Source organism: Cricetulus griseus (genome assembly GCF_003668045.3).
Source record: "Cricetulus griseus strain 17A/GY chromosome 1 unlocalized genomic scaffold, alternate assembly CriGri-PICRH-1.0 chr1_1, whole genome shotgun sequence".
Classification (NCBI taxonomy): Eukaryota; Metazoa; Chordata; class Mammalia; order Rodentia; family Cricetidae; genus Cricetulus; species Cricetulus griseus.
This window is the reverse complement of record NW_023276807.1, coordinates 65,079,967-65,101,582: the sequence shown is the minus strand read 5'-3', so window position 1 is coordinate 65,101,582 and position 21,616 is coordinate 65,079,967. Positions and strand designations below refer to the sequence as shown.

At 40.3% G+C, this 21,616-nt stretch overlaps 1 protein-coding gene across 1 annotated transcript in view; it reads right to left on the bottom strand.

Annotated features, from left to right (window-relative positions):
• Csmd1 (CUB and Sushi multiple domains 1) overlaps nucleotides 1-21,616 on the bottom strand; it is a 1,205,306-nt gene that overhangs the window by 64,922 nt on the left and 1,118,768 nt on the right. The window contains exons 44-49 of the mRNA XM_027388213.2: nucleotides 21,100-21,245; nucleotides 20,536-20,616; nucleotides 19,513-19,626; nucleotides 13,813-14,001; nucleotides 9,491-9,637; nucleotides 6,584-6,772 (exon numbers count right to left, since the gene is read on the bottom strand). Coding sequence (XP_027244014.1) covers nucleotides 6,584-6,772; nucleotides 9,491-9,637; nucleotides 13,813-14,001; nucleotides 19,513-19,626; nucleotides 20,536-20,616; nucleotides 21,100-21,245 — 866 coding nt within the window. The remainder of the gene's footprint in view (nucleotides 1-6,583; nucleotides 6,773-9,490; nucleotides 9,638-13,812; nucleotides 14,002-19,512; nucleotides 19,627-20,535; nucleotides 20,617-21,099; nucleotides 21,246-21,616) is intronic.

Sequence of the window (21,616 nt, the reverse complement as noted above, 5' to 3'; positions counted from 1 at the left end):
ACGTTTAACATTATGCCAGAAGACAGCTAGCTAGCTCACTGCATAGGTAAAACAGGCCCATGAATCCATGGAGGAGAAACATTTCTTTCTCAAAAAATGCATGTTTTTTTCTCTTCCTCCTGTTATCTTGAAAGTTAGATATTTTCCCCCATGGGGTCAAAAGTTAACAAAATTTATGATTTTGAGTTGAAAAGCAGGAACAAGAATTAGGTGTTGGCAGATTTTACATTCTCATGTGTGAATTTTTAATACAAATGTGTGATGTAAGCATTAACATGAGTCAAAATGTCTCAGGGAGCATGTCTCAGCAGTTCAACTTTATAGTGATTATAAACGAATCTGTGAAATTTTTCTGGACAATGTCAGCATTTGGATTTTTTTCAAAAAGTAAGTAAATTTCCTACTGATTGTAACTGAATTATGTATGTGGCATTTTTTAAATCACACCGAAAAGCCAGTACTGCACTTTTTAAAACTGTGTTGTCCTACATGGACACACACACTTGTTTTTGTCTGTCTTCCACACTGTTTCCATAAGCTTGCCATTAAAATACATTAAACTATGAAAAATACAAGTAAACAGGTGTTAGTCTATTTATCTTGCTAAGGTTCTAGACCACACGTCTTCTTTTGAGGAAAGCATAGTTTGGTACTGGATGCCATATGTCAGTCAGAACCTTTCAGGTGTCAAGATATTTAGTGCTAAACCCAATCCTAGCATCCTGTAGGTCCTGCTGATACTCATTCCTCAACCTCTGTAGTGATTATAAATGGGAAAACATCAACATGCCCTGGTTTCAGGCTGTTTTCTCCCAAAAGCACGTTAGAAACCACATGAACAAAAGCCACTGTTGGCATCAAGAACCACAGCCATTTACTCAAAAGCTCAGGTTGATGGTCACCGTGGTGCAAGCATTGTGTTTCCACTGTGCCATCAACATAAGATGCAAGCTCTGCCTTTGAAAAGCAGGAAATCTCCTAAAGGGGCTAACACAGTCCTTTACCCCAATTCCACCCTGAGCTTGGGATCCTGCAGGGCACAGGCACTGTGAAATACACTGAGTTAGATTTTTAATTTTTCCTTATAAAATTAAAATTTTATTATTTTAAAAATCTTGCAAAGAAATAAAAACATTGTACATCAAAATAATCAGAATTTGAATTTTTATCCTTTTTGTTGTTGTTTATTTGTTGCTAGTTGTATTTCGGTAGCTCTTGCTATCCTGGAAGTCATAATGCAAACGAGCATTGCCTTGAACTCACAAAGATCTGCTGGACTCTGCCTCCTCAGTGCTGGGATTAAACACATGTGCCTCTGTTGGCCCTGATTTTCCTTTTTAACAAGCACTCAGGATAGTTTTTGCAAACTTGAAAGTTAAGATTCCCCTGATCAACATGACAGGGAAAGATACAAGGGTAAGAGTTGTAGAATATTACTTTAAGGTTTGATACATTTGTTTATGCTGCATTTGTTTAACTCTCTGAAGCTGTGATTCTTTGCCTGTCTAAAACACCCGATGGTCTAATAAAGAGCTAAACAGCTTACTGCCAATAGCAAGGCAGGAGAAAGAATAGGTGGGGCTTGCAGGCAGACAGAATAAATAGGAGAAGAAATCTGGGAGGAAAGGAGCAAGACAGAACAAGGAGAGGAGGAAGTCAGTGATCAGTCACCTAGCCAGCCACTGAGTAAAAGTGAAAGTAGGATATACAGAAAAGGGAAAAGCCCAGAGGCAAAGGGTAGTCATGATAATTTAAGAAAAACTGGCTAGAAACAAGCCAAACTAAGGCAGGGCATTTATAAGAAAGAATAAGACTTTGTGCATGATTTATTTGGGAGTTGGGTGGTGGGCCCCCAAAAGAGTAAAGAGCCAAAAAGAACAAAAAAAAACCTAAAAGACAAAAAAGAATAAGAGCAAACACCAAACACCAACAGCATATTGTCATTCCAACATGGGGCTAGAGTAAAAGAAAATCCAACTATAGGTAAGAAGAAAGTCACAGATTTTGAGATGGAGTACAGGATCCTAGGGTAACCCCTGGAGATAGGGGGTGGACTGCTGTGGGGACTTGATGAGTAGGAATGAAAACACATTTTCACACACTGCCAAGGCATAGTCAAATAGAAGGTAACACACATGTGACAAAGTACACCCTTGCTTATGTAGAAATCTTTGTATGGATATCCACATCCCCTTATCCTTTGGACAGTATCAGGGAAGCCACTGGTTTCCACAGGGACAATGTCTGGTAAGATGTTTTGTCCTGACTCTCTATTACATCCAGTTCTCTGTGAACACTGGACAGCCTGCTTGTCTTGAGTGTTTCAATTTCCACCTCTCAAGAATCTTCCAAAACCAGTTCCCTGAGCACCCATACTCATTCCTAGGTGCCCAACAGGGTTTGTCCTTCAGTCAACTGTTGGGCTGTAACCCATTCACATCCCAATAGACCAATTTCTTCTAGAGGGCCTGGCATTTGTGAACTGTCAGGGTCGCAAGTCAATGATGCACTATCCCTCTAATGAAAAGCCATCTGTTATTACATTTCCTATTTACCCAGGCTTTTGACAGTCTCCACTCTTGATCTTTATTGAATCCAAAGAGATCCTTATCAAAGTCCTGCATTCTTAGAATGTAATTCTGTGATAGTCTTCTCTCATTCCTGTCCATGTCACTCCCCAACCTTTCCCATCCTGAAGAAGTGGAAGACAAAAGCCAGGTCTTATCACTAGCTTTTACACTATTTTATATATGTTACATAACATGCTTCCATCTCTATGGCAGGCACTGCTGATGCATCATAGAATTTTCTTTCATGAAAGGGGCGTAGCTGATCTCTGTGGCCAGCCTCAACCTGGAGGATTCATAACATTTTTTTGAGAAAGCCTTCATTTGCACACTTTGTCCAGCCATATCATGAGAGATGACTTTGCACATACAAATTCACTATTACTTTAATTATGAGCCACATTTGGTGGTACTCAGTCTGCACTAAACATGGACAGGGGAAATGCATCATTTAATTTGTCACAAGATACAAGAAAATGATGCCTCATTGGGGGAAATGCCTGAGATAGGATATGAGTGAAGGGGCTGTGAGTGATGATAGAGCTGTGAGTGATGAGAGAGCTGTGAGTGATGATAGAGCTGTGGGTGATGATAGACCTGTGAGTAGGGTTCACATATGCCTACAACCTATATCCACACATACACACACACACACACACACACACACACACACACATACAGAGAGAGAGACACACACACACACACACACACACACACTCAGAATTCCTAGTTATTGTGCATAATTTTGCACTTAAATTTTCATTAATTTCTATTTAAATTTCTAAATAAATCTACATCTCTAGAGCTACTAAGTTAACTCTCTGGACAGAGCTTTATAGAAGTAAATTTGCATGGAAAGTGAAGCCAAGTGTCACAATTAACCCACGTGACTTATGTCCATAAGTAAAAAAAAATGTTATGACTTAAATATATCAATTAATTAACACCCCAGGGGTTCAAATATAATTCCATGGCTTTTGAAAGAATTTGAAAGGATGCTTTGTTATTAATCTTTTTTTCTGTTTTTTTTTTTTTTTTTTTTTGAGACAGGGTTTCTCTGTGGCTTTGGAGGCTGTCCTGGAACACACTTGTAGACCAGGCTGGTCTTGAACAGAGATCCACCTGCCTCTGCCTCCTGAGTGCTGGGATTAAAGGCATGCGCCACCACCGCTCAGCTGTTATTAACCTTTTAAAGGTGAGGATCCTAGACCTTCAGGAAGATGATAGCTCTAGAAGCAAGCAGTGTTTGGGAGACTGAAGTCATGGGGGTAACTGGTTCTCAGATGTTCACAGTCAGGTCTCCTTGGATGACATCATCCAGAGCTACTCAGACATACAATAAAAGAGCACCATAGGTAGAACTTCAGTGAACACAGCTTCCCCCATATCTTTGGCTTCCTCCACAGCCTTTAAGATACTATGAGCTAATTATAACTCTACAGAAGTTCATTGAGATATACAGACTTTGGGTCTGGTTAATTTCAGTGCGCATTAATAATTTTTAAATAAATTAGAGCTGAAATTATTCCATGACTTATTAAAGCTATGAAGTCATTAACTACGCAAGGACATTAGTGAACTCCCAAGGTCAAACTTTGTCATTCTACTGACTAGAGGAATCACTCCAATCGGAGACTGTCTGGTCTTCAGATTTCTCTACCTTTAATAAACTAAAATCTGACAACAGGCAACAGTGGTCTATGTCATAAAATCTTGATTATAAGAACAAAAGCTTAACTGTGCTGTTTATGGGCAAGGTCACCTTCCTACTTTGTTGCCCATGGAAATGCAAACCAAGTGCACATAGACAAAACATGAAGGCAACTCCGGTACCAAAGCTCACGCTCGTACAAGGTCCCGAGCAACAGCTTTCAAATAAACAGCTGTGTGGGCACTTGAAAAGGGGCAGCTTGAAAGCATGCTCTGTGATGCTCCCATTTAACTGTATCTCCAAGATAGTGCAGGAAATCTCAGCTCCCGTGCAGGCTGCCCCTCAAGATGAAGATCAGTGTATTGATAATGAAACAGCTGCTTGGCAGAGTTTCTTGCTCTGAGGCAGGAAATGAAGGCTGCAGGACAGGAGATATGTTGAGCTTTATCAGGGAGGATAAAAAACCAAGACAGCTTTGCTGAGAGAAATCATTTAAAAGGTCAAGCTAAGAGAGGAAAACAACCCCCACTCCTCAGAAACCCATAGGCTACATCTGGCCCAGAGCTCCTGTTCATCCCAGAACATCAGGATGGAAACAATATGAGCTACTTGCTAAAGACAAGCCACCACAGACAAGGATGCCTGGGTCCCAGGACTGCCATGTGGGACCCAGGATCTCCAGTGAGCCTGGAGGAAGTGCTCTTTCCCCTTCCAGCACGAATGGCATTAGCTGCCATCACATCATCTTGGGAGGTATAGCATACTTCCATGCTTAAACCTTTCAATAATTCTGAAGCCAACTATCAAAACTCCCATTTTTACAGAGCCGGAAAGAAAAAAGGTCACTAGGCATCCCCCTGGCATCAAGGAACCTACACTTCCCCATATCTCCTTGATTCCTCATCTGAGTAACATTCCTACTAACATACTGGATCCATTAAGACCAGGACCAAAGCAAAGCCAATGAAAACAGCAAAAGATTCCGGCACTAGAAAAATCATCTTAAATGAATTATGTAATTTTAAATACATGTCACATATGTGTTCCATTGTTTAAATTGTTCAGCTGAGTGACCCTAGTGCCACTTTATGCAGTAACAGTCATAAAGCAAATAAGAAGTGTTGTTTTTTGTTGTCAAAGTAGCCAACTTAGAAAGAAAACCTTTAGCACTCCTAGTAGAACAAGCTCCTGGTAGCTCCTTAATGTTTATCTTATACTAAAGAAGAATTTCTAGAGGTCAAAGTGTAAACCAAGGTAACGGCTCTGCCAGTGCTGATGTGACTAAAGACATACAAGCTTGACGTGCACTGGTTACTCCTTCACACAGCAGTTGTAGACAATTCAACAGCTCATGGTCAGAGGCTGAGAATAACCCTCATAAGTCAAAACTATGAAAATTTGGCCACCTCAAACCCTTGAGTCTAAATTAAAACACATTACATGAAAATTTAGTTTCTATGCATCTAAAAGGCAAAATTTAAGAAATGGAATATTGAAATCAATATTCATAAGCCCCAGATTAAAAATGGCCAAAGAAAACAAAACACACAAAATACTGTGGCTCAAAGGAAAAGTGTTTAAAGTAAAATGATGAAGCAATTTTGTGGGGTAGGGTATAATTTGAAATAAAACAATGATCAGAAAAAGTTATTTTGAATGTTAATGAGATAATGCCTCTTTTTAAAATTCAAGGTAAAGAGCATGTAATAATTAGAATAACTGTAGCCACAGCCTAGGGACTGCTGTTCATTTTCTCGATTCAGGCAGTCCAGATTCATGGGAACCTTCTGCAAATGTTAGCAATGTTTGCTTTATCAATGGGAAGCTTAACTGTACCGTCATAAACCCACTGTGATGGCAAGTCTCAGCTGTCAGTCTGATTGGATTCACAATCCCAAGGAGACACATATGCCGAGCATGTTGGCAAGAGCATTTGCAGGGAGGACTGATTTAGAGAGAGGAAGGAAGACCCAGCCTGGATTTGAGTGGCCTCCTCTCATGATTTGAAAGCCCAGAGTGAACAAAAACAGAGAAAGGTCAAAGGTAGGTGAACACCAGCATTCACTTCTCTCTGCACCTTTATCCAGGGATGTGAGCAGGCAGCCTTGCCCCCTCACCATCACAGCCTACAACTAGCAAACCATCCAGACGGCATGGACCATATCTTCAAAAGATAAACTAAAAGAAGCCTTCCTCTTTGAAGGTGTGTTTTATCCAATATTTGCCACATCCATGAACAAAGCAGTAACACCACCAAGGTTCTGTTTCTCATTAGCCCTCATGCACAATGTCATTCATTTCTGGAGAACAATTAAAATCAGCTCAATGAATGGCAACCTGGGTTGGGTGGGAAGCCTTCTCTTACCCTGGCAAAGTGGTGCGATTGAGTCCCACTGGTACACACCCACTGGGTTCCGCCTGCAGGTTGCATTGCTGTGGCCAATCATTCGATATCCAGGCTTGCAGAAGTAATGTACCATGCTCCCCACTGCCCCTGTTGTTTTATTTAAGATGCCACCATTCTTCAGTGTAGATGCGAGGCTGCAGTAAGGAGCTGGTGCAGGGAAACAGAAACAAGCAGTTTACACACTGACATGGGACAGAGGCATGCTACAAACAAAATACCTCTAAAAGTCTGGAAATGAGCAGCAAGCACTGTCTTTTAAAATAAGAATCTGAAAGCCCCAGAGGGTTTTCTTGTGAACCACAGGGACCTGGTTATATGATAAAGATATGAAACTTCTTTTATAATATGTAAAATTTGAATAAAAATCTTGGCTCAAATGTAGAAAAGGTAGAGCTTTAAGTTACAAAAATCTGTGTTAGCAATGAAAGTATCCCCTTTGCTGGGAGACATTTTTAAACTTATAGATGGCTATCCATTTTTATTTTTTTTAATTTTATTTTATGTGCATGAGTATTCTGCAGCATGCATATGTATGTAACATGTGTGTGTTTGGTACACTTGGAGCCTGGAAGAGGGGTACAGATCCCCTGGAACTGGAGTTGCAAATGATTACTAGCCACCATGCAAATGCAGAGAAAGGAACCTGGGTCCTCTACAAGAGCAATAAGTGTCCTTCATCAATGAGCCATCTCTCTAATATATATATATATATATATATTTGGGGGGCCTGAGTGTGTGTATGTACATCACATGCAGGTAGGAAACCTCAGTGATCAGAACCCAGGAACTAGAGTTACAGGCAATTGTGAGCCTTGGGAGCAATGGGAACCAAACCAGGGTCTTCTGCAAGAGCACAAACTGGTCTTAACCACTGAGTAATTTCTCCAGCCTCAATAAGTGTTGGCTTTAAAGCCACATTCTTCTGTATACAGAAGGCAACATTTGGATGGCTGAAAGGTCCCACATCCTATTTACATACTTAGTGAAATACAAACATTTTGTCTTTACAGATCTGTTTTACTATAGTGTAAAACCCCGTGAATGCCCGTCAATAAACGAAAGTAGCACTACAGTGAAAGTTTAGTGCTAGAAACTCCCGATTCCTTTTCTGAACCACCCACTCTCCCATCATTAGCACAGAGCCCAGGCCCATATTGGGAAGATCTTCAGAACATGTATCAGGCAAATGCAAAGTGCACATGTATAGAATGTGGTCCTATGGACCATATATTATGTGATGGAGCACACTAGCTCACTTCTTGATAAACTTCTAACAGACTTCAGTGTCTCTCTGAAACTTAGGGGAAAATCTGTGTTAATGTATATTACACAGGTCATATGCATGTGTGTATATGCATTATGTATATACACATTTATACATGACACATACAGGTACATCTCCATGAGAAAAACATAATGTTTCATGGCTTCCCTCCTGATATGGTTAGATAAAGGGAGTCTGCTGCCCCATGGATGGAAATGTGCCTTGCAAGATAGAGGTTCATCAAGGTTTTTCATGTCAGCTAAATAACTCACCTCATATGACATGGGATATACCCTGCTCACCGTGACTTTCTATGCACTAATGATTCTGCCCATTGAAATAAACTCAAATAGGCTACAAAGTCTGATCATCCATCCTTCATAACAAGGCTACTAATCCAACCCCTACTCAGATGCTGTCTGGGAAACTGGCCTGAGAATTTTTTTTTAATCACATTTTCAAGGAAAGAATGTCTAGCCTCTGACCCATTGTCCCCATACCATATTCCTGCCCATTGTCCCCAAACCACATCTTCTGCCCATTGTTCCCACTCCACAAGTTTCAAAGTTTAACTGCTGGTGAGGTTTTCAAATCTTTTTGAAGCAGAGATGGCTGGAACCTCCAAGCCCCCAATACCCACCTTGTTTCCCCAAGCCTGATCTCTGTGCTGAAAACACAAATCACCAACGGGAGTAAAAGCTCTTCAGATGACCTGCAACTATTATGCTGGATTTTATCTTTCCAAGGAAGATACGTCTCCAAGACTAACCCACTTACTGCTGACTGAAAGGGACTTGGAGGTTGTGCTTCATAACTAAACTATTCCCAGGCATTCATTTCCCTGTGACCTCTGAGGGTCACAGAAACACTGGTGTGTGTCAGATAACACTGAAAACTGTACATAGGGTTTAATGTTTCATCAATGTACTTGGAGATTTCTTCAATTTAGTACAGAGAACAACTTACAATGATTAAAGAATATGGAGGAAGGCTAAAATAACTCAGATTTGGATATGGAAGTACATCTCTATATATGCCAAATGTAGACTTATAATGTAAATGTTCATTAAAAGTATAGACTAGTATATACAGTGAATGCATTCTGTAAAGATAAATATATAGAATGCAATATATATATATGTATATCTATATCTATATCTATAACTATCTATCTATTTATCTCTCTCTCTCTCTCTCTCTCTCTCTATATATATATATATATATATATATATATATATAGTGACATGCTAGTGACAACAGCCGATTACTGTTTGTGCCATTTATGATAATATAATTATCTCTCATTTGTTCCCAATGTTAATGCTAGTTTTGGCTATATTGCTGGAATTTGAAGGAAATGCCTTTGTTGTCTATAGCACAAAATTTTAATATTTACTCTCTCATCAAGACATTTTAAAATATTAATCAAGTTTGATAATTAGTTTAGGAATCATACTCAGAATAATCTCCCCCCCCCATTTTTCCTGTTGTTGGTCACTAATTGTTAGAAGTCAGAGCTACACTATAACCTAAATCTATTGTTAATGAAGGCTGGTGGACCTGAAAGACCTTTCAGTTGGTGTCCAGGCAGTACTATTCACCTGCATAGCGAATCTTGAATCCTTTCTTGCTGGTTGCATGGTCCGTAGACCAGCGGAGGTATAGATGGTTACTCCTGCTGGTAAAATTGGACTGTTCCGTGTGGTTCCCACTTAGGACCACTAACAGAGGACTTTGCCCCGAAGAACCTAAATAAAACAGAAACACAAAGCCTTTAGATATGAGTGCCTATAAAATCAGATCATTCATAGCTGCTGATTAAACCATGTCCATATGTGCAATATACAGCTATTTACTTCCAAGGTGAATAATAAAATTCAAATGAAAATAACAGCAAATATAGGGAGCACCTATGTAAGTGACTAATGGCATACTCTGGAAATGAATCAAATATTGCCAGTGAAACTGTGACATTTAAAAATGTGAACATAATCTTATCATTACAATGTATGATATACCTCAGATATGGAAAACTAGAATCCTTCCTACAATGTCAGTGGAGTAGAAGTTAAGCCAGTCACTTTGGGGAACAACTTGGTGACATATAGTAAAATTGAACCTTCAATCCCATTAACTTTAGCACATAGGTACAAAAGTTATTTACATAGAAAATATGTATTTTCCAGTATTGTTGCCATTGATAAACCCTGGAACAAAACTTTTTCTAAGTGCTGGAAAGATCATGAGGATACATTACATTTATATAGTACCCCAAATTAATAAAGTGAATATATGTATACCCATATAGATAAATCCAAGTATAGCATATAGGTGTTTAAATGTACCCATTTGCAGATTAGTATCATAATGATTCAAAAAACTCAAATATGTTCAATATAAGAAATGTATGTGCCGAGAGATGACAAATGGCTGGGTGGGTGGATGGGTGGGTGAATAGGTGAGTAAATGGATTGATAGGTGGATGGATGGTGGGTTGGTAGGTGAGTAAATAAACTGATAAGTGATGGGTGGTTGGAAAGATGGGTTGATGGATGGATGGATGGATGTTCAGATGAGTAGAGAGATGAGAAATTAGTTATAGAAACATTCACAACAATGACCTACTTAATTCTTTCTTTGGGATGCAAGTCTCTACAGTAGAACTAGAAGGGGACTAGTGCATCAGTAGACATTCTAAATGACTCTTCTTGCTTATTTACAGAAGCAAGGCACAGTTAGTGTGAAAATAAGTTAAAAGTTATCATTGATATATATTTTTATTCTGTATGTTATAAAGTTCCAAAATATTTATATAGCAAAGTTATTAAAATCCAGTGTAACTTCTTATGGCTGCATCTTCACTTCACTTGGGAGAAAAAACTCACTTTGTGGAAACAGAAGTTATGTTCAGCTTCCTTTCTATAAGTAGATGCAACAACATTGCATTGTCTTAAAAATACTACTGGCTTCACTGCCTTTCACAAGTACACTCATAGGAAATGTGTAAGAGAATGGGAAAATGAACCTCCTGTGGCAATTCATAATTTAAACATTATCAGGACCAGTGACACCCACCTTTGACTCACACATAGAATTTCCAATTGTGAAAAATACTGACAAATCATAGCTTCACTTCCTCTCACCCACAAACCACTTCAAGGGATTTTCCCCAAATAAAACTATGCAAGGCTCTGTTGGACTCTATACAAACATGCATTAAATTCCTGTATCCAGTACCTCAGAAACTGACTGCCCCTGGATATTTGCTCTATAGAGCGAGCTAAGGTGAAATGCATTCGCAGGGATGGGCTTGACTCCAGCCTGAATGGTAGATTTTTAGAGGAAGTGGTTGGATCACAGATGCAGAGAGAGCAACCACATGATGATCACAGGAAGAAGACACATCTGCAGCCAAGGAGAAGCTCAGAGACACTAGCCTCACCACACTTGGGTACTTGACTGTTATTTGCTAGGTCTGAGAAAATATTCTCTGTCAGAGGGACTTGGTTACAACAATTGCAAGAAGAAAACAAACCAAGTATAAACAGGTGTGGAAGTTGGTGTGGAGAGTCCCAGAAATGATTCTCCTTGTTATGAAAGATGGTCTGCCAAGACTGTCTGTAAAGTGTCCTGCCTACTTCCTACAGAAAGGTCACCCCACTTTATATATAAAATGGCAGAGGTATGAGCTGTGTCAGATCTGCTCATGGCTGGTAGACAAGATCATGTACCCTGCAAAACAAGATGCCACTTGGAAATTAATTATCCTAAGCTTGCTTTCCATACTTTAAATGTCAATTTTACTGACAGAATGCAAGAGTGCATTTTCAAGAATTGCTAATCTCCCATAAAACCCCTTACAGCTCTCCATCTGTTCTCTGTCTAAACTATAGTGCTTAGGCCTATCTTGGAGAGCATGCCCCTACCTAATAGGTTTCAAAAATAGCCTAGAAAGGAGAGGTGCAGGTCCATTTCTAAGGATAGCCAATGATGTGGTCTCAGCAGCCAACCATGACCAGAATTCAGACACCATTCTTTTCTGAGTTCTATGACGATGAAGAAATTATGGGAAAGCCACACTTGAGCCACAGAGGATAATATGCTCTGAGCAAAGGTGCTCAAAACCAGTACTTTCAGCCCATTCCTACTCAACTCAGGAAGTATAAAATAGCACCAGTGCTACTGAAATAAGATGGGCACAGTGTGTAGTGCAGTGAAAATGCCATCACTTACAGAAGATCTCCATATAAAACTCTGACCTTTCCCTTTATAGAAAAATATCAGCAATCAGAGTAATTCAAGTCATGAGCCTCTGTTAACTTGACAAAATCTGCTGTTGTCATCTTTCTGCTCTATGCTCTAGCTCTTGATCTTGGTCATGGTTCGGTAGTATTGAGACAATACTAGACTGCAAGCAATTAGTGTGAAACTGTTGATCAGGAAGGTTTTGCTCCTGAAGGTTCAGAAGGGTGCATTATGGTGTTCTATATCCCAATCCAAGTGAAACAGAGGAGATGCACACACTTGCAACAATCCCACATTAGTTATTACTTAGGATTCACATAGGTGTATATGTAAGGACTCAGGCATTATGCTGGCTTGCCCCTGTCACCTGGCAGAATGTACTCAGGCAGTACTCCAGTCAACCCAGGGTTCCATGGTTGCATAGTCTTCAGGCAGGTGCAAAGGACCCCTTTAAAAGAAATACCCGGTCCACTTAAACTCTCTTTCTGCTTTCTCTGGCTCTCTTTCCTGCTGTTCCCCTGGGGCAGACAGGACTTTCCCTGTCTCCCTCTTCTCTTCATCCTCTCTCCGTCTCTGTGTCTCTGTATCTCTTTATATATTTTCTCTTTCCTTCCCTCCTTTTCCATTTCTAATAAAACTTCTCACTATGCTGTGTCTGCCTGCCATGCTTGCCCCCCCCTCGGTCTCCCTCTCCTACCATGGAATCTGCCAAAGTCCCCCACGCTTTATCCTAACAATATACCTGTACTAGTGCACATACACACAGAGCCAACAGCCTGGATGTCACTGTTTTTCTTAGTGTGTATTCTGTTTGGTTGCTGTCTCTAGGAATTCCACCGACAGTTTCATTCCCAATGCAGCAATCTGCGGAACATGATTCCACTTGGGCAATCCACATAAGTGATTTACTTATTTCTCAAGCTCCATCAAGTGAGTGAGAGTCACAGAAACACCCAAAGCCAATTAAAGTAATTTTCATCACCGAATAGATTATGGCTAAGCTGAACCCAATGACAAATCAATGGGAACACGAGAAAGCCCCATGATCTTGGCCACACACAGTTGGGTTCAGCTTTACTACACTGGGAAATAATAAAGCTCCTGGATCCTTGGCCTTGGTTCCATCTCAGCTGATGATCCAGCTATCCACACTGCTGTAATAAGGTGATCATGAGAGATGCATAAAACAACAACACTAGTGTTGAAAGCAGCATCATTGGGCATCAAATTTACCCCATTTCTCTATATAAATAACTCTGTAAAGACATTAGCAATGTTTGCCACTTCGGTGTCTGTGTGAGGCACACATTTCATGCATTTCTAGAAAAGTAGGCATTTGGAGTGATAAAAGTATTCTAGAACTCTTAATTGCCCTACAGTACCTAGGAAATCTTTGATACATGTACACATGAATACTCTCTCTCTCTCTCTCTCTCTCTCTCTCTCTCTCTCTCTCTCTCTCTCCTACAGCAAAACTGTAACATAAAAAACACAATAGTATTGTTTGAAGGTCACCTGATATCTGAGAAAGATCAAGTCCTATCCAGATTTATTTGTGCTATGGTTGTTGTGGGAAGATGTAATTAGACAAATATGACCCACCTGGGCACTGAGACGTTAAGATGGTGTTTTCATTAATGATGCTCAGGGCACAGACACACACATTGAAGAGGCTTACCATCAAATACTTCCAGTGCATCAAATTGCTTTTCACTTTGAAATGTGTCCACAAAGAGTGTAATGTTAAAGTTTGGCTCCACTTTAATACTCCAAGCGCATGTCTGGGAGTTAAAATAGTTGCCTGGATACCCCGGACTGAGGATCACCCCAGAAGATTCTGTTCGTACTTCATTTGCTGGGCATTGCGCTAAAGAGAAAAGAGACAGTTAGAGATCTGCATTAACACAATGAACCCGTATTGATGGGATGGATTCTGTCTGTCTACACAAGAGCCCATGAGAGAAGATAGTTTGTTGAGCTCTGACTACATTTAATATATGACGAAGACACCTAGGATAGAGATAGTCAGGATGTGTAGTATGTGCTTTAGACTGAGTCTACCCAGCACTTGCCACTGCACCTTTGGAGCACAGCAATCCAAGGCATCTCAATGCAAAATTAAAGGTGTATATCACATCTTCAATACAAATAATAAAATGTGGCTCTTTATAAAAAAATTCCCACTTTTTCCTGACCCTTGTTGTACTTGGATAAATAAAATCTAAATATTTGTTGTGACCATTTAGGTATGAAATGAATCAGAGAAACACTGTCAAAACCCACCCAGGACTGTTTGCTATAATTGTCAGCAGTACCCATGATTTCTAAAGTAAAATTTCTCTTACTGAAACACTAAGATACTGCAAGTTTGGTGACACTTTCCTCATCTTTCTGTTTTGATCCAGCTACTTCCGGGCTAATTAGAAATTTTTAAACATAAAATCACCAAAAGAGTTCCTTACTGCTATCTTCCATTGCTGAATTAAGTTATATTATAGAAATGCTTTCTCATAGAGTACGAAGGGACCCTGATCAGCCATAGCACATAAAAATCAATACACCAGCATGACCCACAGAATTCAAGCAAATCAGTAACCAAGTCTTCCCAAAGACAATGAGCATTTGTCAAAAATGAAAATCTCATTTGGTGGGGTTTCCCATTTTAATGAATTGACTGTGTGTTATTTATACATAAATTTCAAAATGAACTTATTTACACATACACTTCCCAAAACAAGTGGGAAAAGCAGCTTATAAGGTATGTTACTCCTAAATAGTCTTTGAAGGTTGCCCATTCAGTTGGAGTGTAACTGAAATGTACCTTAAAGCTCAGTAGACTTCTAGACAAAAACATAAGCAATTAAATCTACAACAGAATCTTTTAAAAAATATTATAGCTCAAAGTCCTAAAATATTCACAGTATAAACTGACTACAGTAATATCACTGAAACTAATTCCAAATGGAAGTTATGGACAGACTCAGTCAAATTTCCTGTTATCTGTAGTGATGGTGGTGACATTGTTAGCCATCAAATGGGTGGCGCCTTTCAGGTATAGTGGTTTCAATGAAAAATGTTCCCATGGTTTTAGGCATTTGAATATTTGGCCCATAGTGGTGGTGCTGTTTGTGGAGGCTTAGGAGGTACAATATGCTGGAGGAAGTATGTCACTGGGGTAGGATTTGAGAATCTACAGCCATGCCCTATTTCCTTTTGTTTCTTTTGTTGCTTTGGGTTTGCCACAAAGATGTGATCTCTCAGTTTCCTATTCCTGTCGCCATGCTTCCCAGTCATGATGGACTCTTATTCCTGTGGAACCATAAGTCAAAATAAATTCTCTTCTATCAGTTGCTTTGGTCTCCCCCCCAACAAAAACAGAAGAGAAACAAATAAACAGGAGAAACTCTTGCACTGACATACCATCTGAGTTCTGTCTTCTTGTTTTAGCTAAGGCCGGAGAAAGTGGAAAGAACTGGCTCAGGCCAGTAAGTATTCCGGTTTATTCTTTGGGCAACTTAGAGTAAACTTTGTTCATTATAGCATGAAACCCAGCATGCCCAGCAGAGCTGTGTCTTCTTGTTAAGCCTTTGAACGCATACTCTATGACTTTGAGCTAAGCATGTCCAGTTATCCACCTTTCATCTTTCTTCTTGAACTATAACATCAAACTGGGACTGCTCCATAATGTATGCATGGGTTAAGTATGTACATGGACATACCCACACCTCATATGCTTTCCTATAGGAATACAAATAGGTTCCTGCAATAAAAGACCCTAGGATTCTGGCCTTGGGGAGACCTTTACTTTGAAGGTTTTCCCACTCCTCCTCACTTCCTGTAGGCAATAAATCGATCCACTATTTTATCTTCTGTTCTACATTTTGTCATTGTGTTCATTAAGATGCACTCCCATTCATTCATTTTCAAGATCGCGTTGTAAAATTTACTTTGCCCTTTGCAGGTTGGACATGCTGGTATTTTTAAAAGGCACACAGCACACAGATTGGGTTTTGTGTCTCTGCACACCTGTGTGGGCATGAGAATACAGTCCCAGGGATTTCATGGACCTGCTTCCATATTGCAATGAGAGCCAACACTTTTTCTGTCTCTGCTATAAATAGAGGGTTGTAACAGCTACCCCTCAGGGTTAAGTGAGATGTGGCAGATGTAAATGTCTCTCTTAAATAGAAGGTGCCATATGGGTAGAGGTATTATAGAAACTGGAAATGTCCTGGCTATATACCCTCCTTTTCTTAACAGGCAGGTGCTACCACGTAGAGCCTGTTCTCTGTGTTCCACTGGGGAAACATGCATCCAGGCTTCCACTTTGTATATCCTACCACTGCAACTAGAGTTTTAAATGACACTGAACTTCAGACCATCTGGAACTAAGAAACTTTGCAATGAGTTGCTGAAAGCCACCAGGAAAGCCATCATCACTTCCAGGGCTGCAGCACAGGGCAACAATTCAAAATCAGAAGCAGCCCTGAGCGGAGTCATTCTTATACCTTCTATCCATAAAATGTTCTCTTTTGCTTAGTAGAGAAGATGAACTGAAAATATAAGCAAAGCCATTTCACCAAGTTTTGTGTCACACTTAAAGCTATAATTTTCAGGCCCAAATAACTATTTTTAAAAATATATTTGAAGATATTTCCCAATGAGTTCAAATGTCACTCTTTCTTCCTGTCTGCCCTGCTGCTTCCTGGGAATTTACTCTTTCCTGGAAGCTGCTGTAAACTGTTGCTAGGAGCAACTCAGCTAGCATGAAGGTTCTAACTCTCCCCTGAAGCTGAGCTTCTTGGTATTCCAGCAGCAACGGTACCTTTAGAGCCCCTTATACCTCAAAAGACATTTGAGAAAACTTCTGCTACAGGGAAGGGTCATCAGAGATACCTCCTAAAGGAGTTTGCCTGCAACTGGGACCAACTCCTCTTAGCAGGAACAGGGCATACTCAATTATGTTTGTTTGTTTGTTTGTTTGTTTATTTGGAAAAATTAGCTGTGAGGCTTAAAAATATGGAGTGTATCATTTAACACATCTTGCAGGGCATCAGCAAAACTAACTTAGAGTGAGAAACTTGAACTAGGGTTTCTGTCATTAACTCCTTAGCTGGGTGTGGTGTTTGGTGCACACCTTTACTGCCAACACTCTGGAGGCAGAGGAAGGCAGATCTCGGTGAATTCTACCAGTCTGGTGTACATAGAAAAATAGCCAGCGTAACACAAGAGACCCTCAGAAAAAAGTAAAACAAAAACAACAAATAAAAATAGATAAACTTCTGCCAGGCATGGAAGTACACATTTTTAATCCCAGCACTCTCTAAGGCTGTATCAGGAAGGTCTTAGTCTGCACTCAAGGCCAGCCTGGTCTAGTGACTTTCAGGATCCAGGAATATGTATAGGATACTATCTTGAAAACAATTATAGAAATGAATAAATGTTAATAATAAAAAATAACCTGGTTGGCAAGGTCATGAGTTTGAGGAGTTGGGGAGGGACACAAGGAGTTGGAAGGGGAGGACTGGGAATGGTGTAAATACAGTAGTCATGTATTAAATTCTCAAAAAATAAATATTAAGAAAACTAAAACAATAACAGATTGCCTATAGGATGAGAAACTAGTAAGACCCTAAGAAAATGGGAGACCCTGTTACCTGAAGCCTATAGGGGTTGGGATATGGCCATGTGGGAAGAACACTGCAATTACATGATTAAAAACATGATTTAAACTTTATTTCAATGCAATAGAAACTGCATTAACCTGGAAAGGGAAATGTATGGAAGGAGTGGTCCACATTCTGTAAGTAGACTAGGAAACAAATACATGTGCCTTTTCTAGCTTTGTTTTAAGCCCTCCATCCTGAGAAACATTGAGATTAAAATGCTCCTTCAAAATGTGAAGGTTTGCCTGTGAGTATAAAATGGCAAAAGTTCAATAGTATATGTTCTCACATCTTGAGAACAGAATCCCAAAACTACATTGACATTGTGACAATATAGTGGAGAAACTCAGTTTACTTAATAAAATGACTCAGGTCTCCTAACTTTGCCCCAGCTTGTCACTTGAGCACTTAAGGGATGATGATGCACCGTGGGTTCATCTACTGGTCCTGGAAAGTCACTCTACCAGGAACAGACTAGGGTGGCTGCTGTACAACGCAGTAGCTTTCCAACACATTGAGCTCCCTGCACTTAGTGATTTTGAAGTTAACATTTTGAGCTATGTAATGCATTTTGAACATTCAGTGGTCAATCATTCTCAAGTGCAGCCCATTTTCAGGGTTGTTGGAGATGGTGCCCTGCTCTCAAGGCAACATGGGTACTTCCTCATCAAGTCACAAGACCCTGGGTGTTATCAGAAAGCCAGACACAACCCATGCATAGGAAAGTTGGTACTTCCACAGTACAGAGAAACCGCTTGTGAGGTACACACACGAGAAGACTCACCTGGTAGTCACCAAGTACTTTTAGCCTCTTCTATAAGCACAGAAGTAGCTGGATCCCTTGGATGTGTTGGGCAAAGGAGAGAGACCTGCCAATCACTAAAGAAGCTCAGGCTGGGGCTCTGGTCCCTTTACATATTCCCTTCTTGCTATTTCTTTTTCTGGTGCATGGCATGGTCACATTCCAGGAAAGGGTGAGTCCTGTTCTCAAGACTCCCTATCAGAACTGTGATTGTTTCAATTAAGTTGAAAACACTGGCAGTGAACTGAGATGCTGTGTCTGACCTACTTGGACTGTCAATGGCTGTTTAATTCCCACTGTACTTGAAAGTGTTCCCTACTAAATTACATTTCTTAAGTGAACCAACAGGTACAGCCTAGAAACTCTGGTCTTACAGTGTAAATGATCAGTATATGGTCAGGGCAGGAGGGGAGGGTGAGGGAACTGGGATTGACATGTAAAACAATCTTATTTCTAATTTAAATAAAAAATGGAGAAAAAAACGCCAAAACTTAAAGTGGATATGTTTCATTGTTTATACACTTTATACCTAAAGGGTTAAACACCAGATCCCTAAATGCAAATGAATTATTGACAGGGAAATCACAAAATGCTCAGTTTGCTTGAGATGGACTCAAAACATGAAGCAGGTTGCAGAGCTGTGGAGAAGGGCTGTATCATCAGGGATGGATATCAGCTGTTCTTTAATATTTATTTTTTATTTAATATTTAATATTTCAATTTTGCTGTATTTGAACATTCCCATGATGCATTGGTTGCAAACAGTGTGACTTAGCTTTATTTTTGAGGGTGGGCTAAAGTTCAAAGAGTCATCTAATACCTCTGCTGGCAGCTTGTTTACGTTGTGGGATTGATTTGGCACAGACCCCAGAGACTATCAGAGCATCTGAAGCAGCAGGTTTGGACATACCTTCACAGGTGGGTGGAGAACCTTGGAATTGTAACTGTGAGCTGAGTTTGCATGTCAATGTGTCGCTCCCGGACAGAGTGTAACCAGGGTGGCACTGGTACTTCACGAAGTCCCCTGAAATAATCAACCCAAACACCTTGGGATCCACATTCCCAGAATATTCAACTGCTGTGGCTGTGCTAATCATTTGTGAGTGCATAATGAACTATGTCAATTAGCAAAGCATTTCAGAAAGAGTCTGCATTCACTTTCTGTAGGTCTCTGAAAAGTCCCATTTTCAGTTCTTAGTTTATGAAACTTAGTATTACTAAAAAGAGGCCATATCTAGCTGTCCCCATCCTTGACCAATAAAACCATTTGTCCCGATTTCCAAACACTTTGCTAAATAAATGCAAGGGCCATTGTTACTAAGAATCTAAGCAATACTGTGGAGTATATTGTGGGTATGGCTTTAGCCAACCCAGCAGGGTTTGCCCGTGAACCTGGCCAGGGAAACACCATGGTTCCAATTAGCCTAGCCATCATGAGTAGAGCAGAAACTGGATAATGAGATTTGAACAGAATTCTGAAACAAGGTGTGACAACAGGAATATGGACTTTTTATTGAGACTGACAAATCCTGGGTTCTAATAATTATACTGCTAACATATGCTGTGGCTGGGTTCCTAAGAGGACTAGATGAGACCATGACTAAAAACAAAGCAACAGCAGCATTTGTAAACAAAGTTTCTGAATAAAATATTGATAATAATTATCATTAAGTATATCCTACAGTGACTTTTCATTTGAAGGTTATTACTTACAGTCAAATATATTCTAAGGCAGACTCTGAGAACATAAAAACAGTAGTAATGCCACAGAGCAAAAGACTTAAGTCATTTGCTCCCTAGACTCTGTACAAGGCTGAACATGTTTTGGGCCAGTTTTCCCTTACCATTACCAGTTTGCCTAAAGTCTGAATCAGAAGAACCATCAGAAGCCAGATCCCATGGTGTGGAATGAAGGAAAGCAGAGTCATGTTACCTATTTCAAAGTCCTCGTCTTCCGTAAGCAGGTCAGCCTGTGGCACTGCTGGGGGAGGTGGGCACCGCTTCAGCTGAAATGCTATCATGGGTTCATGAAAGATGATAACATCTGTGGTTACCTTTGCTGAATGATCAAGCTACAAGGCTATATGCATGTGTACATCACTCTATCTAAGGGCTCCCTTTGACCATTAAATGCCTAACAACAGCCGAAACCCAAGGGTTGAAAGCATCCAATTAGAATGGCACCTACCCTCCCTTCTTTTGGAAGCCACCAATGGAATCACCAATGGAAGCCACCAAATACATCACTATGGTTCTACAAAAAGGACTCCTATATAGTTATGTAGTAATGAATGAACCTCAAGTAGCTACCAACATGACCTGATGAAATGAACTGATAACAGAGGTACTGTCCACCACAAAAGGTTTCCAGGACACTCTGGCACCCACATGGACAATCCATCAGGCAAATGAGATAGCTGAAGATAAATCGTGTGGGCACGGTGGGGAGCTTTCCTGGGACTCTATGCTCTGGCCACTGAAGTAGAAATAAACTGACCATGAAAATTGAGGACAAAGAAGCCTCCATTGGAGAAATCACTGTGGAATTTGAGCAGGACCTGGTTGGTGGAGCTGTATGCAGTCTCAAGGGCAGTATTTCCACTGAAGACTCCGAGCTGAGGTGAGTTCTGGTCAGGACCATCCCTGGGAAAGACATTGGGCCACCAGAGGAAGAAGTTCAGTGCTATAGCTGTGACTGTGCAGCCAGCTCCCCAGTATGGCCATGGAGAAGACAGGACTGATCTAGAAAGACCAGTGTGTACTGGCCTCCTCAGAGACACTTCTGCACTGTCAGTGACAACAACTACATTTGAAAGTGCACATGGCTGCCACTTCCTTAGGATGAATACTGATACAGTAGGTTGACAGCTCAATTAAAATACTAAAAAATGAAATAAGACAATCCCCCTGGCACTGACTTTAGTAATAGCAGGATCTACATGGATCTCCTGTTGGTGGGCCTGATGCTCTACTGCCTTGTTATAGAGCAGCAGCAGCCCTCAGTATCTCATCTC